The sequence below is a fragment of the Dioscorea cayenensis genome, chromosome 15, assembly GCF_009730915.1.
Source record: "Dioscorea cayenensis subsp. rotundata cultivar TDr96_F1 chromosome 15, TDr96_F1_v2_PseudoChromosome.rev07_lg8_w22 25.fasta, whole genome shotgun sequence".
Classification (NCBI taxonomy): Eukaryota; Viridiplantae; Streptophyta; class Magnoliopsida; order Dioscoreales; family Dioscoreaceae; genus Dioscorea; species Dioscorea cayenensis.
In genome coordinates this window covers 9,884,537-9,907,647 of record NC_052485.1, presented here as the reverse complement: position 1 = coordinate 9,907,647, position 23,111 = coordinate 9,884,537, and the positions used below count along the sequence as shown (strand labels likewise).

The 23,111-nt window shown below is 34.1% G+C and overlaps 1 protein-coding gene across 1 annotated transcript; it reads left to right on the top strand.

Annotated features, from left to right (window-relative positions):
- Positions 1-4,004: 4,004 nt before the first annotated feature.
- On the top strand, positions 4,005-12,771 carry LOC120277683. The gene is made up of 4 exons (XM_039284536.1): positions 4,005-4,194; positions 5,325-5,479; positions 5,975-6,047; positions 12,534-12,771. The coding sequence occupies exons 1-4, from the start codon at positions 4,005-4,007 to the stop codon at positions 12,656-12,658; spliced, it is 543 nt and encodes a 180-aa protein (XP_039140470.1). The 3' UTR covers positions 12,659-12,771.
- The last annotated feature ends 10,340 nt before the right edge of the window (positions 12,772-23,111 follow it).

Below are 23,111 nucleotides of genomic sequence, written 5' to 3'. Positions count from 1 at the left end.
GTATTAAAAAAAACATATTTTAGAATCTTTTTTTATAATTTTTAGTACCATGTGTTTAGTCATATTATTTAACTAATACTATTATCATAAACACCAAATTTAATGCTAACATGCACAAGTTCAACTTTAGACATTTTATAATAACTATTATAAGTTTTTTGGGTACTAACTTTTTATCCCAACGAGATGCCTAATTTAATGGAAACTTGTGCATTTTCAGAAATTAAGCATTGCTTTTTTATGAATTTTTTGTAATTCTTTTTATTTATCTCATTCAAATACCTACTAATATTATCAAAATAGTTGATATAATAGAAATATAAACTTATTCATCATGGTTGATAATATACTTGAAAAGGTACGAGAATAATGCTTATGCATTAAATATTGGTGATTCAAGTACATTGATTGAATTGGGTGATTCTTTTTGGGGTACATAGTCTAAATATTCATTCATCAATAAAGATAACAACACAAAGGCTTTGTTAATAGACATTTAAATGAGGAGTTTAATCTTGAACACTTTTGCAATGAGAAGCCGTTACACATGAGTTATAGCAAGAAAAATTGGTTTCACCATCAATGTAGATGTTTTAGAAAGTCAACTAAAAAGAATCTTCCAATTTTAAGGTGAATGTGTATAAAGAAAAGATTACACTATTCTATCAACCTGAATAAAGACAATTTTTGTATGTGAATAGTGAAGAATATATAGATGCATGTACCTTCAATATTAGAAATTATATATTTGGTAGTTGTATGTTTGGATATTAGTTGTATGATTGGTAACTGTATAGCTATTATGGGTAAGTGATATTTTAGGAGACAATACTTTCGGAGGACATCTAGTTGGTTGTATTTATAAATACTCACTCTTGTATGCATTGTATCATAAGAAAATTAAAGGAAATCTCTTTTTCTCTAATTTGTTCTCTGTCTTCCAACATAGTATCAAAGTAAGTTTAGAGAAAACCCTAAACTTAATTTCCTTTCTATCTCACTGCCGCCGCCACCTTGCCTTCTTGTACTATCGTCATTGGCTTGCACCCTTTCCCTTGGTTCAGCCTCAAGCTTACCATCCTCTCCAAGACCATAGCCCAACTTTCTGTTGCCACCAGTGTCTTAAAGAAGGTGATTAATGTATCATCACCTATCTTCTTATACCCTCAGAGAATCCTAAAGCAATTATAACAATATGCATATTGAATGGGGATAATTATGACTTATGGAAGAAGACATTGTTAAACCCTTTGAGGGCGAAAAAACAAAGAAGGATTTATTGATGGGTTTATTAACAAACTTGCAGTTGGCATGCCTAAAGTAAACAACTGGAAGGCTTGTAATTCCATGCTAATCTCATGGATTATCAACTATTGACAAGTCTATCTAACCTAGTGTTACATATGAAGATTCTGCTAAGTGCATTTGGGATGATCTAAAGAATCAATTTTTTATTGGGAGCACTCCAAGAATCCATCAATTGAATGGACTAATCACTTCAATTCAGTAATAGGGTATAATTGTGGTAGCTTATTACGCAAAGCTTACAGTGATGTGGGATGAATTGAGTAGCTACTTAAAAGTCTCAAGTTATTCATGTGGAGCTTGCACGTGTGGGCCAATGAGAGTCAATTTGGGAGAGAGACGAAGAGAAACTGCATAAGTTTTTGATGGGCTTGGATGATGCGGTAATTTGGAACAGTTCGGTCCCAAATGTTGAGCATGGACCTAGTTCTTACAATCAACAAGGCTTATGTGTTGATCACTGGAGAGGAACATCATAAATGTCTCATTCAAGACCATAAAGAGTGTGTCAAGGTTGTTGTATTAGTGGTTCAGTATGTGACCAAACCATAGAAGAGGCCTTTATTTGGGAAATCAAAGCAAAAGGAGATGAAAGAAGCGATGCACCCATTGCAACAGGAGATATCATGACACTTTTTTATGTTTTGAGGTGAATGAATACCTGACGTGGTGAAGAGGACCATGTGGCCCTGTGACATCTCACGGTCAAAGCATATTAGCTGGGCTAAACCGTTGCAAGGCCACTATGATTCACGCAAGTGGTAGTTAGCCCAATAACCATGCAAGTTTTCAAGATTTGTCGAATGATCAATTTCATAAGCTATTTAATCTTTTAGAGCACAAGAGTTTTGACAAGCTTTCTAGTAACACTTCTAATAATCGTACTTGGATTTTGGACAGTGGTACGTCCGATCATATGATGGGACGATTGCATCTTATGTGAGATATTAGAAAGGTGAGCTTCCTCCCGTGATTGTGCTTAATGGGGCAAAGATGGATGCGAATGAAAGGTAGAGTTGTATTGAGTGATGAGATCACTTTGTTTGATGTTCTATATGTCCCAAATTTAACATGCAATTTAATTTCTATTAGTCAATTGGTTGTTGACTTAAATTGTCAAATCTTGTGCACTAATGAACTTTGTGTGATATAGAACCCAGCCTCGAGGATACCGATTTGAGTGGGTGAACTTCGAGGTGGAGAGGGTCTACTACTTCAAGTCACCAATGCTCTTTATAGCTTTAAAGATGGAGAGATTGGACTCATTCACAATTTGGTATCAACATCTTAGGCATCAAGTAAGTTAAAGTTTATCTCTTGTTTCTTATGTTGGTAGAATAGTTTCTAAAGATAGTGATCTTTGTGATGCATGTTTCTGAGCTAAGTTGACTCGCTCTACTTTCCCATTAAGTAATAAGAATATGCTAAGAACTCTTTTGATCTTATTCATTGTGATTTATGTGGGTCTTATCATATAGTGTTAACTTGCAAAGCTTATTATTTTCTTATTGTTGTTGATGCTCGTAGTCATGCTATTTGGGTGTATCTGCTCAGAGTAGATAGTAAAGTTGGTAAGTGCCTTGTAGATTTCAATAAAATTGTTGAACCCCAACTCCAGAAGAAGGTAAATGTATATGGAGAGATAACAGGTTGGAATTTGATTCGGTGCCCATGAGAAAATTTGATAGAGATCGAGGTATTTTACATGAAAATAGTTGCATTGGTAGCCCATAGCATATTGGGAGGATTGAGCATAAATATTAGAACATCCTCAAAGTAGCTAAATCTTTGTGTTTTTAAGCTTCATTACCATTTTATTTATGGCATCAATATATGTTGACAACAATTTATCTAATTAATTATACATTCATTGTGATCCTATTTGGAGAAAAGCTGCCTGTTTATCATATTACAGTTTTTTGTTGCCTGCATTCTCTCTAAACCGAATGGTAAATTTGCATCTTGAAGTCGAAGATGTGTGTTTGTGGGATATCGGAATGGTAAGGAGGCATGTAAACTCTCTAATTTTAAAAGGTGAGTTTTCTTTTATTCTCTCAATTTTACTTTTCATGAAGATATTTTTCCTTTTGCCGAAGATGATAATTCTAGCAAGATTGAGGATGTTGCACATCCTCTTCGGGGAGATATTGATTTGGAGTTGAGTGAGAATGGTGAGGATGAAACCAAATCAAGGCACCATGAGTAAGAATGGAGCCAAACAATAGGATTAGAGGGAAGCAAATTGAGGAGTAATGGAAGTGCTTTGCATGGGGAAGAGGAGCGAGTTGAGGGTGTTGCGAGTCATCCAAGGAGAAAAATTTGTCTACTTGCAATATTGGATGATTAAGTAGTATTTTCAGCTCAATGATTACCTTTATCTAAGAAGAACAAGGGGGGAGCTTGAGTCCTTGGTTTCTATTAAAAAAAAGCTCCATTTTCGGCATGAAAAGAGGTTTCAATTTTAGCTAGGAAGGCTTCAACAACATGATAGCTCCTCAGGCATTATGTATCCCTTAGTGAATTATATGACTTTTGATAGTTTTTCTTATGGTTATAAGGCGTAATTAGAGGCAATTAGTTCGAAGAAAAAGCCCAGGAGCTTCACAAAGGCTATGAAAAGACTCGAATGGTAAGATACGATGGTCCATGTAGTAATGGCGCTTGAGGCAAAATAAATGTGGGCTTTGGAAACTTTATCCATGTTGAAGAAACCCATTGATTGCAAATGGATTTGCAAGGTCAAGTACAAGTTGGATTGCATCATTGAAAGATACAAAGCGTGCTTGGTGGCGAACAGCTTTACGCAAATTGAGGACTTGGATTTTCGTGAGACATTTGCACTAGATGCCAAGCTCGTGTTGCAATTGTGTGAGGATACTTCTTCAAGTGGTATCTAAGTCAAGGGATACTTCTTCAAGCACCTCCCATCCTCAATGATGCAATTGCAAGGATTTTGTGACTCAGATTGGGTGAGTTGTCTTATCATGTATCACTCCATGATTGGCTATTTAACCATGCTTAGTTCATCGCCAGTCTCTTGGGAAATAAAGAAGCAGAGCACCGATTTAAGATCGTCAGTGGAGGTAGAATACAATCCCATGGCAGCTGCTATGAGTGAGCTAATTTGGTTAAAGTCTCTTTTAGCCTCTTTGTGTGGCATGCAGTAAGAACCTATGACACTTTTCTGTGACAATTAGTTGGTGATACGCATAGTGGTGAATCCCGTGTTTTATGAACGCACCAAGCATATCAAGATCGATTAATATTTCATTTGAGAACAGGTTCAAGAAGGCAATATTACTATAAGCCATTTCCAGTCAAAGTTTCAGCATGGTGACATCTTCACAAAGGCTTTTGGACACTCACAATTCAACTTTTACTTGGCAAGTTGAGCATTCATGATGTGCATGAGCCAACTTGAGGGGGAGTATTCAAAATTGTATATTTAGTAGCTATATGTTTGGATATTAGCTGTATGCTTGGTAACTATATAGTTATTCTGGATTGCTGATATTTTAGGAGATAATTGTTTGGGAAGATAGATAGTCAGTTATATTTATAAATACTCTCTCTTATATACATTGTATTATAAGAAAATCAAGGGAAATATCTTTTTTCTCTAATATATTCTCATTCTTCCAGTAGCCAATCATGCCATGCCTCTAGGTATACAATCTTTACTAAGGTTAGCCTTTGTGGAACATATTTTAACTTAATTGCATTGTCAAACATGTGTTTGAAGTATTTAGCTTTTATTGGATTGTGGTACCCTGTCCTGATTTTTGACCTCATGTTTTTTTAGATTCTTGTGTATGCATTAGGGGCAAAATGGTCATTTTGCACTAGTGGCATCCTTGCATAATTGTACAGTAGGTTATGTGTGAAAACCAGCCGAAAACCAAGGGCAAAACGGTTTTTTGAACTCATTTCTTTCTATTTTCTATTATTAAGGGCATTTTGGTAATTTCACTTTTCCTTAAAAAAATTGAAAAAAAATTTGAAAATGAAAGGATAAGAAGCAACCTGGCACCTTATCTTTGCTCTCATCCCTTTCTTTCTTCTTTGCTTTCCTTCTTGTTTTCTTTATTCGGCCGATCACCCCATCTTTGAAAAAAATTCACCATCGAGCTTTCTCGGTGAATCAAAGCTTCTTCCTCTCATCCTCTTGAGCTTGGTAAGGCTTCGATCCAAGGTTTTTTTCTTTGTATTTTCGTCATATTTAATCGTTTTCGAAAATCTTTGAAACCCTAAAAATAAACCTTGGTTTGAGTTGTTTTTGGGCTCAAATCGAAGCTAGTGTCATTGTTATTCATTTGTGTGTATGTTTGTAAAGAAAGTTAGTGATTTGGTGATGTAAATTGGCAAGAAACCATTGTTTAAGGCCCGATTATTGTAGCAATTTCTCGAGTTTACTATAACAATCCTGAGGTTACTGTAGAACCAAAAAACTTTGGTCTTTTCTTGTATTTCTTTGGTCCAAATCAAAGTCCTTCTTACTTGGAATCCATTGGAACTAGTTTTACTTTGGTTTGAGGTCGTTTGGGTCCAAAATGACGTCGTTTTTCCCTAAAACTCTAGAATTACATGTTTGACATGTAACAATGCATTCGCATGCATTTTGTTTCCATTCTTGTGTTCATTGGTTCTTGGATTCCCTGCTTGATTCTAGGTGACGAAGGATTCTCCAAGGGGAAAGAAATTGCCGACAAGTGAGTGCATCTCGAGGGGAGATGACTGGTTCAGTGAGTGGTTTAATTGTTAATTGCATAGATTTAATAAGAGTATTATAGTATTTCTTTATATGTTTCATACGTAAATTTGATGATAAATCAGATTTCACTTAATATACATATATATGGATTGAGCATGGAGTTATTTGGCAAAGATGATTCTAGTATACTGATACATATGTATCTTGAAAGAAGCATGTTTACATGTGTACATGGAATATGATTTGATGTTTATATATTAATTTGGACATTTGGATGTTGGATTCCTTGAGTTGGAATCGGAAAGAATTGCATTGTGGTATTTGATTTTGATGGTGACAACGGACATCAGTCCGATACTGCATGAGGGGTTCCACAGTCTGACCTAGTGGGAGGCGTCGTGGTCAACCTTGAGTTTTTCTTGGTCAAGAGGTGCGTGGAGCCATTGACAGAAGGTCTTTTATGTGAGAAACTCGGGGTCACCACACGGGAATCTCAGTGGCCAACACCAAGAAAGGCAGCATTGTGGATTTTAAAAGTCTTAAAACACCTTAGTGGTCCCGTAACTAGTCGCGACCACGATTAGCTTGGGAATTGTTTGAGGCCAGCCTGTATTTTGAGCGATGCTCAATGTGTTGGAAAATGTGACTTACCTGTACTATTTCTAATCATTGTGTTATTTCTTAATCTGTTGAATACTTGGAACTACCTTTTTATATTATTATTATTGTAGTAATTACTATTTGAAATGCTTTATTATTCTGTTATATCTATGTTGTCACCACTCACTGAGTAACATCTATTACTCACCACTATCTTTCTTCTTTCTCAGACTGCGACGTTGGACTGAGTTGTGCCGGATAAGTAGTAGACTAACCTATCTTTTCTACTTGTCTAAGTTAGTTTGTAGTGTGCATGTAAACTTATTGGATACTATAATGCACATACTTATTATAACACATTAACTTGTTATTATTGGCTAAATGTGTAGCATTTAGAGTTTACTAAACCATATATGATATGCACATTTTGGATTCAACTACATATTTTGACTTATCTTCTATTTATGTATATTTGACGTTATAGTTTTTACTCTATTGTATGAGATAATACCGTTTATTACAAGAATAGCTTTTCGAAATAGTTGACTCAAGGTCACACCATACATAGATCCTATATTGGAGCATATTGAATCCATTGTAGCTTTCTTATTGGTGAGCTTAGTTTTTATGTATTTAATAAGTTATTGCTTATTTTCTATGATTTTCAATTTGAAAATGTAGTTTCTATGATTTTTCTTTCTACTTGTGAATCCCTACCCCCTCTTTTGAATTATTTTGTCAATTATTTTGTTTTTTATTGTTAGTTTTTTTTTAAATACCAAGTTGAAACTTTTATTTGATGCAATATTCTTATCAAAATCATACATGAATTTTACTCCATGAAGATTTCTCTTAGGTTACATCATTGTTTTCTTTCGTTCATTATTTTTCCTCAGTGAGTAAAGTTAGCCAAATTTTTTTGTGTTACTTCTTTTCGGTTGTTGGAGCTCAGTGCCTTTTTTTCATTCACTTCTACTAAATTTTTTAAACTCAATATCTTTCCCTTCCATAACTTCTTTTAGTTTAATCTCCTCAATAGCAATAAAGTCAAACATTGTTTAGTATTAGAACAATAAATAGTAGTTAATTAATCAAAGCGCTATAATATACAAATTAAAGACTTTTGTAGACTTTTATTTTTTTTCCTTTCTCTTATTATTATTATTATTATTATTATTATTATTATTATTATTATTATTATTATTATTATTATTATTATTATTGCTAATATACATGTAAAATCTTTGACATCTAACACTATGTTCGTTGTATTTTAGCTTATAACAAACTGATGGTTAATTAAAATTCAGTAGAAATTATTAATTATTCCAATCCCCATACCCATCTTCTATCTACTAGCAATATTCTTTCATGTTCAATGACTTATTCTCTCCCTTGTTTTTTTATCTAGCCTAGATCTATAACTACTAAGCTCTATTATCATGTTCCATCGTCCTTAATGACATTTTAACCTGATTTGACTTCTAGCTTTAACTACCTTGATATTATATCTTATCTTTTAGCAAATATCTTCTCAATGATAATCTTCAAGAGATATTCCCATTAGTCAAAGACATCTAGTCCTCCGAATATCAACAAATCACAAATAAGGAAATGGCTCTAACGCGGAACAACTTCCTTGTCAACGCTTAATGCTATGTAACTTTTGTCATCAAAATCCTTGCGAAGATCCGATCAGATATGACAACATGTCACTGGGACCTTCTTTAGTGAATGTTGTTAGCCCTATCTAGACCTCACTAGCTTCATCCAAGAATAGACCATCTTGAATAAGATAAAAAAAGGCTTTATAATTCAAATGATTGCACATTCTAGATTAGGACGTCCAACCTACCATTTAGGCCTCATTATGTCAGCCTTATTCTTCGGATGCCCGCACCTTAGGAAGTGATCAAGCATGCATATACCCTCTTGGTTTATGGAGCGATATTTGATGAAGGCTTGTATCTGAAAGCATGAAGTAGTAGTGCAGAACCCCCTCCCCCCCAAAGGCTAAGAGTGCTTATTAGTGAAGCTTCTCGTTGCATACCTCATAGGCATGTTCTTTTGCAGCACACACAATGGTTGGTACCTACTTAGGTAGTGTAGTACACGGATGACTTTGACAACATCAACAAATATGCCTGGGCTCAAGCTATCCACAAGTTCATGATCACTGTTAAAGGAAATAAATCATATAGCTAAAATTAGGGATGTAATTAGGTAATAGATGTAATTATGTTGTTAAAGGAAATGAATCATATAGCTAAAATTAGGGATGTAATTAGGTAATAGTTGTAAGTATAGTTTAATTATGTAGTTTACTATTTTTAGATTTTGTCTTCTCTATTTATGATAGGATGGCTCCTTGAATGATATAGTAAATCCGTGATTTGTTTCTCCAGTTTACTTTCTTTACAATCACCAACACTCTCACTATGGCAGAGCAATGAAACAAAGGGACCAAGGATTAGACACTATTTGGGGTTACATTCGGTGATGTGCCATAACCATAACAATATGGTCTATAAGGTCATTGAATTCGGGAAATGGAGAGGGCATGGTCGCTTCCCAAGGATACTCAACTAAGGCAAGTATCCCTATAGTGAGCCAATAGAAGGATAATGTCATCTAATGTCCATTTTTGAAATATATAGGCCAATCTAATCAAAATTGACCATTGGTCTCTTTTGAACATAATTCTAACTGCTTTAACCAAAAACTGAAGGGGAGGTAACCCCACCAGACGAGTTGCCCAAAGATGAGATGACAATACTTGAGGAAGCCCTCTAGACATTAAAGGGCCCCATGAGTGGTGCTTCCTCTTCGTAGAGAAATTCGAGAGCATGGGAGGGCTCACGATCAAACTGGCTCTTCCCTATTCAACTACCTCTCATTGGTCCTTGAAACATTACAAAGGCATAACAACCATATTGATAAGGTCGAGGATGCCGTGGATAATGTCCACATTAGGTTGGAAGAAGTTTGAGAGATTATTATTTAACCAACTAGACTCATTACTACAAAAGCATATAAGGGTGAAAAATGACTCTAATAAGGTCCTTTTACTGCATGCTGATTACTTTGCACTATTAGAAGTAGGTCATATAGGGGCACCTAAAAGGGGTGCAATGCATCAGTGAACACAATCTCTTTGATGGGCCCTACAATAACTCTTGAAAAAGATAGTCAGTGAGTGGATGCAACATCAGCCATCATCTTGTCACATCGCCAGAGATGGAGTAGGTTGGCATGGCCACGCTAGTCGATGGTCACACAGTCCCTTAAGTATGGGGTACCTCTAGTGACATGGAGAACATATACGCTAACATTTGGGCAATAAAGACTGATGTGTGCCTTGAAGCTTGGTGGCCACCAAGTTAAAAATTTAGATGATGTGTTCAAGAGAGATAATTGTGAGGGTTAACGGCAGCTAGCATAGCATAGGGGGTCAAAGATGTTACCAATCAGCTCTGCCTACAAGGTGAGGCTTCTGTCACATATGTAGAGGACATAGCTGGTTGGCTAGGTGATGTAGTAGACCAGACCAGTTGTCCAGTTAAAGATATCACTAGTTAGCTATCAACTGTTATTAATGAGCCCTATGGTCTACTTGAAGACATTGTTGACAGGGTAGGCACTGTGCAGGATTGTGGACCCAAGGCTAATGACTAGATGGCCAAAGCCATTGACCACATATCGACCCGCCCCCGAGCAAGCCACAATTATAATCAAGGAAGACGGTAGTCAACTAACACTACAAGAAAAATAAGAATTTGGCACGATCTACTTGGCACAGTTTTGATTCCATGCCAAAATTTTCACAGAAATCGGCATGAAACACAAGTTAGTCCCAAACTTGTCATAGTATTTGGCATGACTACCGAATTGTGGCAACTTTGTCATGGTATTTAACAACATTTATGTTTTTGTCTAAAATTTTAACAAAAAAATCGTACCAAAACCGTGCCAAACATATTATCCATTTATTTGGCATGGTTTTAGGCACTAAAGGCCCAAAATTGGGCCAAAAAACATGCTAAACGTCATATATTTTGTTGGCACAGAATGTGGTATGGCGAGCCCAAAACCATGCCAAACACATCATTAACTTATTTGGCACGGTGCTTAGCACGGACGATTCAAAATCGTGCCACAAACGGTGCCAAACATGATATATATGTTTGGCATGGAGTTTGGCATGGAAAACCAAAACCGTGCCAAAAATCGGTCAAACATGTCATCCATTTATTTGGCACGGTATTAGGCACAGAAGGCCCAAAACCGCTCCAAAAACCATGCCAAACATCATATATTTCATTGGCACGACAAACCCAAAACCGTGCCAAAATATTTTTTTTATATGATTATATAACTCAATATTTACCTTAGATCCACTTTACCCATCCCTTTGTCTCACGCCCTTTACTGGTTGCCTTCATCGAGCATATCACCTTTTCACTACCATTGCTTACTCCTTTTTACCGTCGTTGTTTACTGTCTCTTTACCGCCATTGCTCACCACTGGCGTGGGATTGTTTGCTTTCACCACAGGCGTATATAAACCATATTCTCTTTTTCTCCTCCCCTTCTCTTATATAGAAAAACCAAAGCCCAAGAGCTAAGCTAAAGCTCAAGCCTTTGGCAACACCGCTCCAGACTCTCCCGTTAGATCCCTAGGGCAGAAAGAGTGCGATCTTGATCTGATTCACTTCTCTCTTGAATCCCCATCTTCATGCTAAATTTTGAGGGATTTTTTTTTTCCTGAATTTTTGGTTTTTTTTGGGTTGTTCTTGAGTTTGGTCATCGTTGCGGCTTGGATCTTGGTTTTGAGGTGCGGGAAGGTGGATGATGATTGTTTTTTAGTGTTTGGGGTTTGGAAATGGTGTTTCGGATGGAGGGTTGGGAGATCGGGATCAAGATCTTGGTTTCTTGATTAAAAACCGTTAGGTTTTTGGAGAGTTTCTAATTGTGATTATTGTTTGTGGGGCGTGTTTTGTGGAATTTGATGTGATTTATTGTGGTTTGAATGAAGGTTTTTGGGTATTGGTGATATTTATTGTGATTTTTTCTTTCCTTTTTAGTTGTTGAAGCATTGTGAGGCAAATGTGGGGTTTGCTCATTATATTTTGAAGCTCTGAATGAGGTGCGTTGTGTTACGAACTCTCTTTCTCGATCAATTTCTTCTTTTTTCTTGAATTTTCAATCGTAAAATTAGCGTTTTCGCATTCATGGATCTCGATCGGTGCTTTTCTTGATGTACGGTGTTCAATGTTGGATCGTAGTGAAACTTGGTTTTTTTTTTTTTATGAGTTTTTGGGAAATGCTATTTTTTGATATTTTTTTTTTACTATAAATTATGAATGTTGTTTCAAATAATTATATCGATGCCAAAATGATAAATAAAACTAGATTTTAATAATTTCTTTTTTTTTCTTTGGGCAAAATATGGTGATTTTTTTAATTTGAGATCTTTCAAGGTGTTTTCTTTTAGTTCTCGTTTAAGCAGGGATGTTATAGCAGTAGAAAATGGCAAACTTTTGGTAGCTTTATCTCACATTGTTACATGTTAGCTTTGATCTCTCATTTAAGATTGAGTCCTCGTACCACAGAAAAACTCTCTTAGTTTTCTATAACTCTCTGTAATCTTCTTTGTGCATTAGTATATTTAGTTTTGCTTGCTTCCATGGTATAAATTTGTTAGATCATTGGTCTTATTAAGATCTATGTGGCCTTCTTGGTTATCACTCATAGGCATAGTCTCTTTCTTTGATATTTCAACTCATGAGAGATTAATTGTGGTAAAATGGCAAGCAAGTTATTATATAAAACATAGGACATGATTTTCAAGTTTGGTGGCACTGTAGCAGTTCATTTGATCAAATCCTTATCAAATTGTCCTCATTTCTACATGCAGATTGTGTGAAATGTGATCCCGAGGTCAATGAAGAAATGGAGAAGAGCTTCACCGAACTTCTCTTGGAGGAACTGAAGCGAAGAGAAGTAGAAGCAACAAATGTTAACTTTTTTTCTAAAGAATAATTAGTATGTTTGGTTGATAAAGAAACATATTTTGCTAAAAGTATGATTGGTCAACAGATGGTAGATTTATTAGTTACCCCCTGCCTCATTCTACTTTTGAGAAAATTGTTGAAAATGTGAATGTTTTGTTGGTCCATAGAAGAAACAATTGGAATTTTGATAAAGGTTATACGTGAAGAAGATTGAAAAGATAAAGATGCATGGTTTTTTTCTTTTTCTTCCTTTTTTTGGTTCATTATTAAGTTCGAGATGACTAATCTAACTTCTAAGACAAAATTTTTTATTTCTATTGTCAAAATTTTTTCTTATGAACTTTGAAATTCAACTCAAGGTAAACATGAGGTTGAGCTTCAAAAATCATAGTCAGTGCCTTAATTTGGGTTACTATTTAGTTATATATTTAGTTTGGCTTTTTATCCACATATTTTTAAGGAGACACATGCTCTAAATAAATGATTACTAAGAATTAGAACTTGTTTCATATTTCTTTTGATTTTGATTTTGGTTTTTTATCCACATATTTTTAAAGAGGATATATTCATTATTAATGATTTCTTACCAATGATTACTGAATTAGGACTTGTTTTATTATTTTATTTGTTGAAGAGTTCAAACATAATATGGTATATTTATACAATGTTCAAACATTAATAGTTGGAGTTCACTAATATAGGTTTTGGATTTGTACAGATTTGGAACTTGATAAGCCCTTTCCACTAATAAATTTTGTGAAGCAACTAAACTTGAAGGTAACCATCACAAAATTTAAATTTCGCTTGTTTGAGTAGACAAATGATTCTGTCATGTATCACCAATATTTATAGTCTGTATGTTTCCTATTGTCCTATTTCTATTATTAGATTGTACATTCATGTGCAACTTGTAAATAGTACCATATTTGTCATTTTTTGGTGTAATCAATATATATATATATATATATATATATATATATGAAGGTTTTATTTTAAGCGAAAACTAAAATACGATATTGTTTCCATTTTTATTTTTATTTTTTGTGTTCATCTCTTCCTAAATTCACATTCTAGATAAATACGTTGTTTGGATCTGCAACACCTCCATTAATAGTTAATCTTGTCCAAGCATTCAGCTCTTCTTCAAAGGAAGTCCATGCTTTGGAAAATCAAGTAAAGTATTATACAAAATTGTTTAATAATGTGCTTATATAATGGTGATCTTGTTTCAAAATTTTTCTCTTCTTGTCTTAAGTTTTAAATTTTATATAATGGTGATTTTTGTGACAAAATTTTCCTTGTACACTAGTTGTTGATATCCTTTTAAATGTATGCCCAAGTTTTTATTTGATGCTTAATGGAACATGCAATTTAATAGAACAAATCAATTGTTGCTTCATTGATTAGCTATTAGTTGATTAAATAAATGATATCAACTTATTGTGTTTTTTGCATTTATTCTATTTTCTGGTTGTTCAAACTTATTAGTTTTAGTTCATTGATGTATGAAATGATATCTAAACTTGACTATGAAAATATTCTTCTTGATCAAGTGAGCCACTGCTTAATATTGTGAATTGTCTACAATAATTGTCTGCCATTATTGGTTATAAAAGTTATGTAAATCTCATTAAGAGTAGCATGGATTTATTATTAATAAAGTTTTTAGGAAAACACTTGCTGTAGTGCTCTTTAATTGAATGACATCTGCCAAATGATATTGTTGAATACATAATTAAAAATGTTGTTCATAGGCCCAAAAATGTTGTCAAGAAAGTGGATGAATAATAGAAATCTACTGGACGAAAATGATTGACTGATGAATTTATTGCTAGAGTGGATGAATTCATCTAATTTACAATTAGTAAAGATGACTCATAAAAAACGAGAGAATATTAGGTGTCTCATATCAAGTGCAAAAATACACGATTTCTTAATCCATATGATGTAGTTTCACATTTATATTGCCGTTGGTTTAAACAATGTTATTGGAACTAGACTTGTTATGGGGAAGAATTGTTCCCAGTTAATGAGGAGCTAAATGAGGATCGTGACCAGAGTGTAGAACATGCGATGAATTTGGGTGACAATGAGTAGATAACTTGGGATAAAAAAAAATGGTATATGATTATCTTTGTTCTCATGTTCCACCATGGGACCCATCTCATTGTAATGATGAAGATGGTCCAAGTGTGCAACCACCGTTAGATGAGCCAATTTTTGGTTTTCGAATTGATGAAAAAAGTCAATTATCTGATAGATTTTTTAATGTGTTAAAAATTGCTGACCAACCCCTGTGTGAAGAATGTGAGAATTACTCTCAATAGTCTTCTGTTGCTAGGATGTTATCTATCAAGTTCGATGCTAACATGTCTGAGGCTGATTTCAATTCCATGATTTTTGCAAGTAAAGAAGTTCTTCCTCTAGATAATACAATGCTAACTGATTATTACCATCATATGAAAACAATGAATAAATTGGGTTTGCCCATGGTTAAAATCGATGCTTGCAAAAAATGGTTTCATGTTGTATTGGAAACATGATGCTACAAAAGTTTCTTGTAAATTTTGTTATGAGCCGAGGTATAATCACACTCATAAAGGGATTTCACAAGAAATACCAAGATACTTATCACTAACACCAAGATTGCAAAGGTTGTATGCTTTTAATGCTATAACAATGCATATGACTTGGTATGCTACTCGTGAAAGAAACAAGAGAGTAATGCAACATCCATCTGATGTGTTAAGTCATTGAAACATTTTAATAGAACTTATCCTAATTTTGCTGAGGAACTTCGTAATATTCGTTTGAGTTTATGTGCTGATGGCTTTGCACCTCATGGGCAATTTGGGAGGACTTATCCATGTTGGCCAATGGTTATGACTCCTGAAAACCTTCCACCCGGCATGTGTATGAAAATACCTCATATGTTCTTATCTCTAATTTGTCCAGGGCCTACGAATCTGAAGAAGATCGTAGATGTTTTTCTACAACCTTTGATTGATGAGCTGAATAATTTATGGGATATGGTGAAATGACTTATGATATTTCCAAAAATGAATATTTTCGTATGAGGGCTGCACTTTTTTGGACAATTAATGATTTTTCTACATATGGGATGCAAATTGGGTGGAGTACTACCAAGGTTTTGGGATGTCCAATATGTATGGAGAACTCCAATGCTTTTCATCTACAACATGGTAGAAAGGCAAGCTATTTTGATTGTCATCGGGTGTTCTTACCATGAAATCATTCGTACCGTAAGGACAAGAAGTTTTTCATCGAAGGTCATGTGGAAAAAAATGGTCCACCACTAAGACTATCGGGGGATGAAATTTTTAATTGGGTTATGATGTTCTCAACAACAGTGGAGGACCCAATTAACACTCCCCCAGGATATGGAGGAGATCATATATGAATGAAAAGAAGTATTTTTTGAGATCTACCCTATTGGAAAACTAATTTGATCTAATACAATCTTGATGTGATGCACATTGAGAAAAATGTTTTTGATAATGTGTTTTGCACTATGACGGATGTGAAAAAGAAGAGCAAGGATAACATTAACGCAAGAAAAAATGTTGGAGTTCTTTGTGACTGTAAGGAGATAGCAGTTACTTTAAACTAACATGTCAAACTATTGATAAAGCACTCTACACTTTAACCAAAGAGCAGAGGAGGGTTATTTATGAATGAATTCACTAATTAAGGTCTCCAGATGGTTATGTTTCTAATCATGGAAGGTGTGTTGACATGAATAAATTGAAAATGACTTGCATGAAAAGCCACGACTGCCATGTGTTTATGTAGAGGCTCATTCCCAGGGAATTGCTGCCATCGTTCATTTGGAATCAATTGATAGAATTGAGCTTATTATTCTAGACTATATGTCTGTTGTGCTTGACATTGACAAACTTATTGACTTAGAAAAAAAGGTTGCAATGATTTTATGCAACTTAGAAAAAATATTTCCACTAGTATTTTTTGATTATGTAGAGCATCTTGTTGTCCATTTACCTTATGAGGTTAGAATTGGAGGCCTGTTCAATATAGATGGATGTATCCTTTTGGGAGGTAATACAAGCCATAATCTAATTTTACACATTAAAATATTTTTTCTTGGCATAGTTTATGTAATGTTTTGTCATTCCTATATTTGTAGGTTTCTTCAAGAATTAAAAAAAAGACATTAAAGAATAAAGCACATGTTGAGGTTCAATCTGTCAAGCATATATTGCATAGGAAATCAACATTTTTGCAGAGCATTAATTTGAACCTCACATATCATGTAGGAGGAGGAGATTGCGGCGAAATGATGAGGATGTGAGCAACGACATTTTCTCACCTTTCTCCATATTCAGTTATATTGGTCGAGGTCAAGGTCGTCCAAAGATTAGGTGGCTATTGAAAAATAAGGTACATGTAGCACATACTTGCATATTACGAAATTTCTAGGAAGGGCAACCATATTACAAGTAAGTTATTATCAATTAATAAAATGTATAATCATACAACGTGTAAATATTTAACTATTAGTTCAATCCATATTCTTAGGATATTCATCAACTAATTGCAAGGAAACCCCTCTGATGCCATCAAAAAGGCGATTGAAAATTTTGTAAGTAATGATATGAATATGTTGAAACTGTATGAAAAAATGTTGCACTTACAAATTGCATTACTAACATCATGCATTTAGCTAATATTCATGCATTTTTCCTAGTCTTTATGATTATTTCCCCTTCTTTTTGTACAAACTACTCTTTTTAGTTGTTTTGATTGTAGAAAGCTGGAGATGACTGAGGAGACTGTCAATCAGCCTTTCTGATAATACACAACCTGTCTGTGGTCTGCGAGAAGTACTTGTGGTCTGTAAAGTGATCTGGGCCCAGCTTCCATATTTGGCTATAAAAAGGACCAGAAAAAGGGTTTTAAGGCAAGAGAGACAGGGAGCAAGTAGCTGGCGGCTGGAAAAAGAAGGAAAGAAGCTCTAAAGACTTTGAAGAAGGCTGAAGAAGGAAAGAAGAACTGGAAATTGAAGAACAGACCCCTGTAGACATCATAGGGAGTCCTCTCAGCCTCGTTGTGCTGCTTCTTGCAAACTTATATTCTTTCTAGTTTTTTTTGTAACTGAGATGATGCGTATGTAAAACTTTTCTTAGGTTTGGGATTAGCCCAAGGTGTTGAATGTTTGATGTGTTGATACTTATTGTATGGATCTTTGTGCTTAAAGGTAGATTTCTTGAGTTGATTTCTGATTTGAGTACACAGCTTGTGATTGTGAAAGCATTGCTTGCTTATCTTAGAGATCTAGGTTAACTGAAAGGGTAACCTAGGCCTTGGAACCTCTTAAATCACCCTGAATATAGTTAAAGGTAATTCTTGAGGGTTTATCACTTAATAACTGTGCTTATTAAGGTTTTGAAAAGGTTTATCTACCACGAAAGTAGGAGATGGCCCTATCAAGACCTAACTTGCTATCTCTTGAAGGAGAGTGACAAGTAGTTTAGGATTATTGCCCTTCAAGAGATCTACCCAAATCCAGTCTAGATCCAACGCATCATTCATGTTCCACCTTGTGGTGAGTTCCCGAACCTAAATCTATTTTAACCTGAATCATAATCCACAGCTTTGCATCCCTGTGATCTTGATTATGTTTTATTTCCTGCTATCTGTTGTTCCTACTTACCATCTTTTTATTGTCTAGATAACCCATTGCTGCAATAGATTGGTAATCATACTTGGTTCTCGTGGATCGATACTTTATTACTACTTGGCAAAACCGTGCGCTTGTTGTTGTGCAACAAAAAATAGTGAAAAATTTCATGAACATTTTTTGGGATGTAGGTTGCAAATGAGTTCAATCAAGTCACAAATCCTCTCTTACAGAGCTTGGCTTGGGGTCCATCTAAGAAAGCAATAACACAACCGGGATATTTCATTAATGGCTATAACTTTCATAATGTCACACATGGCAGAGAAGATCACCATGACTAGTGGTGTTCGTGTACAAGGGGCCAATGCTAATGATACATCTATTGATTTCTACGGTTTACTTGAGCATATAGTCCAACTTGAGTATCATGGTAGTAGATGGAATCATGTCGTTCTTTTTGAGTGTACATGGTTTGACCCAATAAATGGAACTAAAGTTCACCCCATATATAAGTTGGTTGATATTAATCGTAAAAGGATTTATCCAAAGTATGATCCATTTGTGTTGGCACAACAAGTCATTCAAGTGAACTACATTTACTACCTAAGCACAAAAAAAGGATAAGGTTGATTAGTTGGTTATGTGCAAGACCAAAGCTAGGAGAATGGTTGAGGCAAGTTGGCCAGAAAAGGATGGATTTGTATATCAAAAGAAGGAAATCAATCCTTAATAGGCGTCAGTAGTATAGAATAAATTCCTCTTTTGTTTGATCTATAAGGCATACAACTTATTGTTTACTTATCCGATATGTTGCAACCTATATCAGAAGGTGAGATGGGGGAGGATGACAAAGATGAATTGACAGATGATGAAGAAAATGAACAATCTGATGAATTGAAAGATGATGAAGAAAATGAACAATCTTATGATGATGGTGATGATGATGATGATGATGATGATGATGATGATGATGATGATGATGAAGAACATGATTTTTAATAAACTATGCACTATAAAGATCTTCTCTTGTTTTTGTCTCTTTTAGATATGAACCTATTATTTTTTATTTTTCAAATTGGCTATTATACATTTCTTTTGAATAGAAGTTTTCTTTGTGATTCCACAGTGAAAATCTAATATTTTCAAACAGTTTGAGAAATAATTACTTTGGAGAGATGCAACACACACTTAATTTTACCATTTATATTCACATTTTTGCTTCTATGTAGGTGGATAGATTGTTTCACTTGAAGATTGATGGAATGTTTTCAATATTCTAGCTCAACATCAGGTTTGACTATCCATTTGTAATGCCTTACTTTTTCCAAACTTGCATTCAACTTTAATTTGTAAACACATTGAATATTTCTTTGAATGCAACAGTAATAAAACATGTTTTCTATAATATGAATTTAATTGTTATTAGCACAATATTGTGCCCCCACATATCATGTGTTAATATTTTGATAATGAATGTAGTATGTCTTGCGTTAGATATTGTATTTGAATTAATTTAGACATTGAATTTTATTTTATGTTTCTTTGAAAAGGATTGATTAGGTCTAGTTATAATATTAGTGATACCTTTGCAAAAGACTCATCTCACACTTATGTTCACCAGAATTATTAGATCAAAGCTAACTTAATCATATATGTCCAAATGGCATGGTTTTTAAGCCATTCAAATTTGAACTTAGGTTTGAGAAATACCTATATGTCTAAATATATATATATATGTTATATCATGTTAAAACTTCAAAAAACCATAGTAACAAAATGAGCTTGTTCCTTGATGCAAGTGAATTAATTTTTGGTTTTGGCACCTATGCATCAATTAGCACGAAAGGTATATCATATGCACTTATTGTAGGATTTTTGGTTTAGCTATTTAAATTTATATACTTATCTCATTATTGGCCAAGTTGGTTTTTTAGTTTCACCATTCAAGATTAATTTATGGTCGTCTCAGGACGGGGTCAATCTAGATATTGATCTAGTGGTCGATCAACATCGAGTCATGGTGGTCGATCCACATCAGGCTGGGCCCGATGCACCCTAAATATTTATCAAAGATCTATTAATGATGCAATAGCATCTAATACAACTATAGATTTGGGAATACCTCTGTGTATACATTCAAATATTCAGGCAACAATGGCTCCATCGACACCAATTCCACAACCTGCAATAGTTTAGTCAGTTGCGCAGAGTTCTCCAGTTCCACATGCTGAGACTTCTGCTTATGCCATTGAGGACCTGCTCGTAGCAATGAAGTAGCCCTCTAATGAATCTGCGAGAACTGGGCCCCATAGTTTATCACCTAGATAGCCTAATTATGTAAGTAAAATTCCATATTATGATAATTTTATAATTTTGTGTTTTTTTTTTTTAAAGTGTTGTTCTTCATTTTTTTAAAAAAAAAGAGTTTTTATATCATGTTTTTTTTAGAGATCATGAAGTTAAGAGAGCAATCCATGAATTGGTCGAAGGCCACTATAAAAGGTCATGGACTGGATGGAGGAGAGTGGCCAAAGATGTGAGACAAAGGATATTCATCGCTTTTAGGGTAAATATCATTTAAACCATTAAATTAATTCATGGTTTTTAATTATATATGTTAACTATGAGGAAAACAATAACTTAATTAACCTTCTTTTTTCTCAGGGCATATACACATGGAAGGCGCAACATAAATCTTCAGTGTTGAGGTATTTCAACCATGAGGCGAGTGAATGGTTGAAGAAAAATTTGTATCTTGCACATAATCTTTACAAGACTCCAGATCCATGGATGACTCCTACAGTTTGGGAAGGTTTACAGGCATTGGGAATCAGAGGAGTTTAAGAGAATTAGTGAAAAGAACAATCAGAATAGGGCAAAAATTGGAAACTCCTCCACCGTTATTTACTGTGGTGGATATGTCAGTACTGCTGTGCACCACCTTAGACTGGTCGTGCCCCTAATCCATATAAATACCATTAATATTGTTTTTTATAATTTACCCTAACTTTTAACTTTTCTTTAATATGTTCTTCTTTAGGTGGAGGAATTAGGTAGAGAGCTGACATCGAAAGAATGCTTTATTCGCATGCACAAAAAGAAGGATGGCACACTTGAGGTTGGTTGCACCACAGAAATTGTTATAAGTATGAGATAACTTTCTCAAAATAAATGCATTTGAAATTAAAGTGAGACGCTTTATTTAATTCAAATTTTAAGTTTAACATGGTATAAATAAATAAATTAAGGATAAACTCCAAGAGATTATAATTCTATGCTAGTGTTGTTCCCTTTTGTTTGATTTCTTTGGTTTATTTAGCTTTGTCATGTATCATGAGGAAATTATGTGTCTTTGTTTTGTGTTGATTTTGATTAAGTAGGCTTTAAAATTTAATTTTGTGTATTTAGGAGGGACATACTGTTGTAGTCTTCCTTCACAAGCTGATGACCTCTGACTTTTTTTTTTTTTTGAATAAAGGCTAACCACTGACTTTCTGATCATTTTAACCTTTAAAAAAGGAGCAAATATAAAACAACATTGCTCTAGCAATGGACTATTGTTTAAATAAAATGTGATGCTAGCAACAAACTAGTTAATTTTCAGCTAGCCATCTCTGGATAACATGAGCAATTAAAATATCAGATTGACACATCAACAAGATGTAGAAGGAACAAGTTACATAAGGATGGAAGTTAGAAAGATCTTTAAAACCTATTTTTCCCTTCCTAGAAAGAAATTTCAAAAAATAAAAAACCCAAATATATAGATAGGCTTCTAAAAGTGGCAGGCATAAGAAATTAAAATAGCAGAATAGTACATCAACGAGATATAGAAGGAATAAATTAGATAAGAATGCAAGTCAAAAAATATATTTAAAACCTTATGTTGTCCTCACCTAGAAAAAAAAACATATATAGGGTTTGATTTTGATGATAATGCTTTTTAGAGAACATTATACATTTTCAAGATCATACTCAAGATACACCCATGACTTTACATGCACAAGATCACACAATCAGCATGTTGAACCAAAAGTAAAATAAAATTTATTCTTCATCTGAAAAACAGAAAGAAAAATTCACTTACACTTATTGAATTCAGACTCATGTGCATTTTGTACCATCTCATCCTTAATATCTTTTATTGACTTATGAAGTCATTCTTGAAGCTTTTCCTGTAGTTATAGCATTTTATAGATGAACATAGAAAATTTTACAACTGAAACAATGGCTTTCAGACACTTTCTCAAGCTAATGAATGGTGAAATTGAACCAAATAGATGATCCTCAAACTTTTTTTGGTGCCATGGTTCACAAGATAGCAAAAAATACCCAAAATAAGACAACAAGTTATATCTTACTATCCAAGCCTAAAAACACTATTATTCTTTATTACTAAATAAATCAACAAAGAATTATAATTGAGCATAAGATTTCATATTATTCTTTATTACTAGTAACCCATATACATCACCAATTATAGAACAAATATTTTATTCCGCCAACCTTAAAGCTTGGCAAATATGCAACATGAAAATCCTATGCCACTTTAATTTAACATGCAATATGATTATATGTTATATATGGTTTACAGAAGTCGTTGCATAAGCTATTTAGTTTGACCCAAATCCTATGCCACTTTAATTTAACATGCTAAGCTTAGTTTAATTTGGTTCAAATTAGATCATACATTTCACACATATACTATAAACAAACATAATAAAATAGAGTGGGAATTTTATATATATATATATATATATATAAGAACATGTATTAATTTGTATTTATATGTTTGTGTAGTGATTTCACCCAAAAACTCAAT